General features: G+C 40.8%; 1 protein-coding gene across 1 annotated transcript in view; it reads left to right on the top strand.

Annotated features, from left to right (window-relative positions):
* Window positions 1-7,927, top strand: part of CUNH11orf53 (chromosome unknown C11orf53 homolog) — a 163,741-nt gene that overhangs the window by 13,528 nt on the left and 142,286 nt on the right. The window contains exon 3 of the mRNA XM_007936563.2: window positions 3,147-3,215. Coding sequence (XP_007934754.2) covers window positions 3,147-3,215 — 69 coding nt within the window. The remainder of the gene's footprint in view (window positions 1-3,146; window positions 3,216-7,927) is intronic.

The raw sequence follows: 7,927 nt of genomic DNA, 5'->3' as shown, positions 1-7,927 counted from the left end.
TGCCCTGAAAATAATATCAGAGGAAGAGGAGGAAGTGAGTCATAATGAAAGTAGTGCAGCATTCAGTTGGGTCCTGGCGTAGTAGATACAATGAGAGCAGCCTTTGCTCTCCATGTGCAAACAAGGAGAACACAGCAATGCATGTGAGAATACTGTGTTTTAGGAGATCCTAAGCCATTTACACAAGATTAGCTTAAGAAGAAATATAGAAAAAAAAATCATGGCAGAGTTGAGGAAAGAATCCAACAATAGAGAAATATATGGAACATGGGTAATGAATCATCTTACATTCTATTAAAGGTCCCTATTCACAGGGAAAAAACTAATTAAGGATCACATACAAGAGAAACTTTTTCTTACAGAGAGAATTATAAAATGTACAGTTCATATGCTTTTCAAATTACCAACAGGAACACTGTATTAAAAGCAGTAATTTCAATCCCTTTCCTCACCAAACCTTTCATTAGAGCCATGGGGGGGGGGCGGGGATAGCAAAGAGCTCTAATTTTAACCTGACCTTCTGGGATGCTGATGACTCGGAGAAAATCAGAGCATAACACACACATACCCAGAAGAAACATAAAGAAAACGGAAAACTCTATGAGATAGAGATTAAAAAAAAAAAAAAAAAAATCAGCTAATTGACAGGTCACAGAAACCCTTGATGGAAATAATGAAGCCTTGAGTAGGAAAGCACCAAAAGCAGAGAAAGATGTGAACCTACTCTTTCGTGAGGCCAAATTCAGAGGAAACAGATCAGCATTTTGAACAGAGCCTTCTTCCATCTTTCAAGAGTCCTGACAGAATATCAAAGGTCAGGGAAATTTTTCATTGTATTCCTTCTGTGTCAGTAAATGAAGAAACATCACATTGTTTTTGAAGGACTGCTCGAAATGGGTACAGCTTGTAAACCACTGGGCATGTAAGATTAAATGGGTTCTTTTCTAAAATTCAGGAGGCATTTTTATAAGGTCAGATGAAAAATAATCAGTCTTGACATAAACAAACAAAATAATTCCCAGCTGAAAAATCTTCCTAGACTGCCCCTCTTCGCCTTGTTGCCTTCATCAGATTCATTAAGTCTGATTTCAAATCAAAAAAGCTAAATCATTGCCATCGAGTCAATTCCAACTCATAGTGACCCTATAGGACAGAGTAGAACTGCCCCTATAGGATTTCCAAGTCTGCTATATTTACAGAAACAGATGTCACATCTTTCTACCATGGAGCGGCTGGTAGGTTCAAAACCCTGACCTTTCGGTTAGCAGCCAAGTGCTTAACCACCGTGCCACTGGGGCTCCTTATGTCTAATTAGGTATGTGAATGAACCAAAACCAAACCAGTTGCTGTGGAGTCAATTCCATGTCAGAATAGAACTGTATCAGAATAGAATTGTGCTCCATAGGGTTTTCAATGACTAATTTTTTCAAAATTTTATTGTCAGGTACTCTTCTGAGGCACCTCTGAGAGGTTTTGAACCTCCAATCTTTCGGCTATCAACCGAGCATGTTGACTCTTTGCACCATCCAAGGACTCCAGGCATGTGAATACTGAGGCCATATTGACATGCCTAAATTTCAAAAAGTACTGTGGAGCAACTGCTATGGCCTCAAACCTCTGTTGGCTATTATGAGAGATATGTTGTTGTTGTTATGTGCCGTTGAGTCAAACCCGACTCATAGCGACCCCTCCTTGGGTTTCCGAGGCAATATCACTACGGAAGTAGGATTGCCCAACCTTCCTTCCGAGGAGTGGCTGGTGGGTTTGAGAGAGATATAGTAAGAAAATAAATGGCATATCCCTGCCCTCAAAGAGTTGCTAGTCTTTTTGAGGAGATGAGATCATATGGGGAAAACAAACAAATTTGCAACAAACGAGGCCCCAAGTGAGAGCAAGCCCAGACCTAGCCTGGAGCAGGAAGAGAAAAAAGGTACAGATTCCCAGAAGGAAAGACTCAGTGTGGATATGGACTTTTCTGAGTGTGGTTCAGAGAGGACAAAAAGGACAGGCAGAAACAGGCCAAAAGTGGAGAAGCCTTTCCAGGTGCTGAAGCCAAAAGGAGCCCAGAAGCCAGAAATGGTTGAGAGACAGCTCATTTCTGGAAGCCTGAGACTTTTCCCAGAGTGAGGAGAAGCAGCCAAGTCTGTTGTCCTTCATTCCTCCACCACCTGTTCTCTTATAATATTTTGTAGATTCCTCTACCCACCACAAGTATTATAATCATTTTGTTTATGTGTCTTTTACCTGCTAGACAATAAACTCCTCATATTAGAGCCCACAGCTTATTCTGTTTTGGAGCATACAGTATAACAATAGAACCCACTATAGAGTATACCCTGACTCAGGGCAACCCAGTGTTTGTCAGAGTAGAATGTGCTCCATAGCATTTGCAATGGTTGATTTTTCAGAAGTAGGTTGCCACCTCTTTCTTCTGAATTACCTCAGCGTGGACTTGAATCTCCAACTTTTCAGCTACTAGCCAATAGATAGTATTTTGACTGGCCCACAGGGCTGCAGAGATGGAGCAGCCTGGGGACAAAAAAGATAGCAGGACCCCAGAAGGGAGGAGCCTGGCAAGATCTAGGAATCAGGTCAGAGTTCTGGGTAAGTGAGACGAAAACCCATGGAGACAAGCTGAAGAAGGAAAATCCTAAAGACTTACCCAGGCTCCATTTCACTTTCAGTGCCCTTCCTCCTGTAAAATTAAAACAAAAAATACATTCGGAAGTGCAGCCCTTGTTCGATATTAGCCAGAATTCTTCTTGAAAATATATTAGTATCTTCATCTAAATAAACTAACATAAGATTTGAGACTGCTGAGTAGGTCACTAATTATATTTAACTCTTGCCAAACTTGGAAAGGGGGGGAAAAATGACTTATTTGTTGTCTGACCATAAACTCTCAATGTCAACCACACTTACTAGTTAGGGTTGAGGTGGTAAAAGCCAACACCTAACTCACATGAGAAGCCCTGGGCTGCTCACCTGGCCTTGCTTGCCCCCTCCTCACCTTGCAGGATGCTCGGCCAGCTTGTGGACTGAGTGTCAGAGCTTAGCTGGCTGCGATATATTGGATGCCCTTTCTATGGCAGCATAGTCACAGCCTTGACCGCTTTTTCCAGGTCAGTGTTGCCCTCTCATTTCAGGTACCGGCAACTTCCGAAGGCAGAGCCACTGCAGAACTCTCCTCACAAGTAGTAGCAGTAGTAGAAATGGTAAGCCAATATGTCTCAATATTTACCAAAACCACACGTTAATTATAATTGCTCTTCAGGAAGATTTTGTTGGTTTATTATATAAGGAGACCCGGTGGTACAATGGTTAAACACTCTTCTGTGCAACTAAAGGTTGGCAGTTTGGACCTACACAGAAGCTCTGTGGGAGAAAGACCTGGTGAGTTGCTCCCTTGAAGACTATTGTTGCTATAGTTAGGTGCCGTCAAGTCGGCTCCAACTCATAGCGACCCTATGTACAACAAAATGAAACACTGCCTGGTCAAGCACCATCTTCACAATCCTTTCTGTGCTTGAGCCCATCATTGCAGCCACTGTGTCAATCCATCTTGTTAAAGGTCTTCCCCTTTTTCACGGACCCTCTACTTTACCAAGCATGATATCCTTCTCTAGTGAGTAGTCCCTTCTGACAACATGACCAGAGTAAACCAATAAAAAAAACAAACTCACTGCCATAGAGTCGTATCTGACTCATAGCAAACCCTTCTTGGGTTTCCAAGGTCATATCACTACAAAAGTAGATTGCCCAATCTTCCTTCTGAGGAGTGGCTGGTGGGTTTGAGCCACCAGACTTCTGGTTAGCAGTCAAATGCCTTAGGCACTACACTACCAGAGCTACCATGACCAAAGTAGGTAAGACAAAATCTGGTCATTCTCGTCTCTAAGGAGCATTCTGCCTGCACTTCATCCAGGATAGATTTGTTCGTTCTAGAGGCAGTCCAAATATTTTCATTGTTCTTCGCCAATACCACAGTTCAAAGGTATCCATTCTTCTTCTGGCTTCCTTATTCATGTACAGTTTTCACATGCATATGAGGTGATTGAAAATATCATGAATTGCGTTAGGTGCACCTTAGTCTTCAAAGCAACATCTTTGATTTTAAACACTTTAAAGAGGTCTTTTGCAGCAAATTTGCCCATTACAATACGTCATCTGTTTTCCTGACTGCTGCTTCTATGGGTGTTGATTGAGGATCCAAGTAAAATGAAATCTTTAACAACTTCAATCTTTTCTCCATTTATCATGATGTTGCTTATTGGTCCAGTTGTGAGGATTTTTGTCTTATGTTGAGGTGTAATCCATACCGAACATTGCAGTCTTTGATCTTCACCATTAAGTGTTTCAAATCATCTTCACTTTCAGCAAGCAAGGTTGTGCCATCAGCCTAGGAAACCCTATAGGGCGGTTCTACTCTGTTATATGGAGTCACTAAGAGTTGAAATCAACTCAACAGCACCTAACAACAACAATTATGTACACACACACACACACACACACATAAGGAGTTCCTGGGTGGCACAAATGGTTAACACATTCTGCTGCTAACTGAAAGTCTGAGGTTTGAGTGCACCAGTGGTGTCATAGAAGAAAAGCCTGAGAATATACTTGAAAAATAAATCAGTCATTGAAAATCTTATGGAGCACAGTTCTACTCTGACATACATGGGGTCACCATGAGTCAGAGAACCAACTCAATAGCAATTGGTATATAGATAGATACAGACATTGAGAGAGAGGATCAATATAGAATCAGAAATACTTAGAAGCAAAGACTATTGAAGCACAGTAAAGCACACATTCAGGAGCTATCTAGATGGCAGATTCATTGATTCAATGCCTGGGCTTTGAATTGTGTGCTATCTCTTGATGAGTCATATACGGCCTCCTGTGCCTGTCTGTATCATGTGACACAATCTATGTACTTGTTTGTCTCCACACTAGATTATAAGCTACCCAAGGGCAGGGGCTCAGTCTTACTTGTAGCTTCTCTCTAGTAAAATGAGAATTTCATAATGGGCCCCCCAAAAAATGTTGCCAAATAAATAATGGCTGAACCTCAAGGGATTTATAAAACAAATGGTATGGAGGTTGACACATAACCTAATATCTATAATCCAAAGTATGTTGTTGTTGTTTGCTGTCGAGTCGGCCCCGACTCATAGTGACCCCTCCTTGGGTTTCCGAGGCAGTATCACTACGGAAGTAGGATTGCCCAACCTTCCTTCCGAGGAGTGGCTGATGGGTTTGAACCGCCAGCCTTCTGGTGAGCAGTCAAGTGCTTTTAGCCACTATGCTACCAGAGCTCCCAATCCAAATCATAAAGTAATAAATTCTATAAAGGAAGTTAAAAACAAAGTACTGTGAAGTTGAGGTCCAGAAGAAGCAAAGTACTCTCAGGGGATTATTTGTGAATAAAATGGAATAATACAGAAAAGGGTCCAGCACAATGCCTGACATACTGCCAGTACGCAATAGATTCTTATCATCCAACTGATAAAATGAGCACACATTTCAGAGAGATGGCACCTTTTGAAGGATAGACAGACAGTGCACATACATGGATGAAAAGAGGAATATTCCAGGCAGGGAGAACAGTGTAAGCCAAAAACAAATGTCTACACCTGGCTGAATCCTAGAGTGTATAAAGAAAATTGGTAAGAAATAATTTGTAAAAAGCAGGTTGGGACCAACTTATAGAATGTGCTAAATTCCAGAATAGGGAATTTACACATAATTCCATAGGCAACAGAGCAACCTTGGTGTTCTTTGGAGGAGAACCGTGATCAGAGGTGAGTTTCCAGAAGAATTTCTGGTGACGGTATGCAAAGAGATGATGTTGTAGGAGCAGCAACTCAGGAAAACAACAGAAAAAACGAGCATCATGGATTTCAATAAATACATGGTAATTTTGTAATTTTAGAAGAAGTTAATAGGAAACATAAAGAAAGAAGGAAATTCTAGTGGTGTAGTGTCTAAGGCATTTGACTGTTGACCAGAAGGCTGGCAGTTCAAACCCACCAGCCATCCTTCAGAAGGAAGATTGGGCAATCTATTTCCGTAAAGATTTACCACCTTGGAAACTCAAGGAGGGGTCACTATGAGTCTGATCTGACTTGATAGTAGTGAGTTTGGTTTTGGTTTTCATAAAGAAAGAAAGGAAATGTTTTTATGAAGTAAAAACTTCCCTGATAATAAGAATTACTTGAGGTTCTCATTAATAATGCAAATTCCTGTGTCAAGATCCATCCATACCCATTGAATCAGAATCTCCAGGACACTGGCCTGGGAAGCTGGTTGTCTACCAAGCACCTCAGCTAGCTCTTTCTATCAGGGAAGTTAGGGAAACACTGTGTCCAAGTTACAGAAACTGAGAACAGCTTCTCTGCTCTGGGTAGCTGAGCTGTGGATGACAGCAACGCCTCCCCTCCATGGTAGGTCCCACATCCACAAGATGAACTTGGGCCAGAGACTGTGTACTCAGCTCCAGGCTTCACAATTGTTGGCTTGCTTTGTCCAGCAAGTCTCCTTACCTTTTCCAAAGAAGTAGACATACTAACTACCAAGAAACCCACCAATCTGGTGGGCATAGCAGTGAGAAACACAAGTAGCTTCATAAGTAAATCAACCTTAGGGAGAAATTTCAAGAAAAATCAGAGACTACTGACCATATTAATTTGAAGTAAGTTTTGTACTTTCTAAATTCTAAGGAAAACACATTAATTAGTCATTCTTTTTTAATTCCAAATTGTTTAAACCTATGCATAGGTTAACAAAAACCCCAGCTGCTTATCCTAAAGCAGAAATATAAAGTATTTTCTGCATACATGTAAGTAAACAGGTATTTCCTTAATTACTCAGCACTACCACAATAGAAATAAGACAAGTGGGTGACTTAAAAAAAAAAAAAAACAAAAACCTCACTGCTTCAAGTAGCATCCTACTCATAGGGACCCCTCCTTGGTTTTCCAAGGCAGTAAATCTTTATGTAAATAGATTGCCCAATCTTCCTTCCAAGGAGTAGCTGGTGGGTTTGAACAGCCAGCCTTCTGGTTAGCAGTCAAATGCCTTAGGCACTGGTGACTTTAAAGGACAGAAATTTATTTTCTCACAGTTCAAGAGGTTAGAAGTCCAAATTCAGGCCATGGCTCTAGTGAGAGGTCCTTCCTTATAAGCGAATTGTTTGGCATTCCTTGGCATCTGTCATCCCCTGTCATCTGCCTCTATCCTACTCTTTATTATCAGAAGTGATTAGATTTAGCACACATCTGACTCTTGTATGATTTCATTAACATGACAAAAGAAAAACTCTATTTCCAAACAGGATCATAGCCACAGGTACAGGGGCTAGGACTTCAGCAAGTATTTGGGTGGAGGATGGTGATAGATTTCAATACATAATAAGTATTAAGCTTCAAAAATATGCCAAGATTGATTTAGAGTCTATTAATGAACTATGGACATCTATTTTTATGATCTGTGACTTTTTTAGGAAAAAAAAAATTTGCTATTGAACCAAACAAACCCTCTGCCATGGAGTCGAATCCAACTCATAGCAACCCCTCCTTGGGTTTCTGAGGCAGTTTCACTACAGAAGTAGATTGCCCAACCTTCCTTCTGAGGAGTGGCTGATGCATTTGAACTGCTAGCCTTCTGGTTAGCAGTCACATGCCTTAGGCACTATGCCACCAGAGATCCCAAATTTGCTATTAGTAGATAATACATATGTGGTTATATATATATTATATATAACCTCAATCTTCTCTCCATTAATTGTGATGCTGCTCATTGGTCCAGTTGTGAGGATTTTTGTTTTCCTTAGATTGAGATATAATCCATACTGAAGACTGTATTCTTCAACCTTCATCAGTAAGTACCTCAAGTCATCCTCACTTTCAGCAAGCAAAGTTGTATC

The sequence above is a fragment of the Orycteropus afer genome, unplaced genomic scaffold (assembly GCF_000298275.1).
Source record: "Orycteropus afer afer isolate SDZICR_OR568_19922 unplaced genomic scaffold, OryAfe1.0 scaffold00036, whole genome shotgun sequence".
Classification (NCBI taxonomy): domain Eukaryota; kingdom Metazoa; phylum Chordata; class Mammalia; order Tubulidentata; family Orycteropodidae; genus Orycteropus; species Orycteropus afer.
The sequence above is the reverse complement of the archived record's forward strand: the minus strand, read 5'-3'. Positions and strand labels throughout refer to the sequence as shown.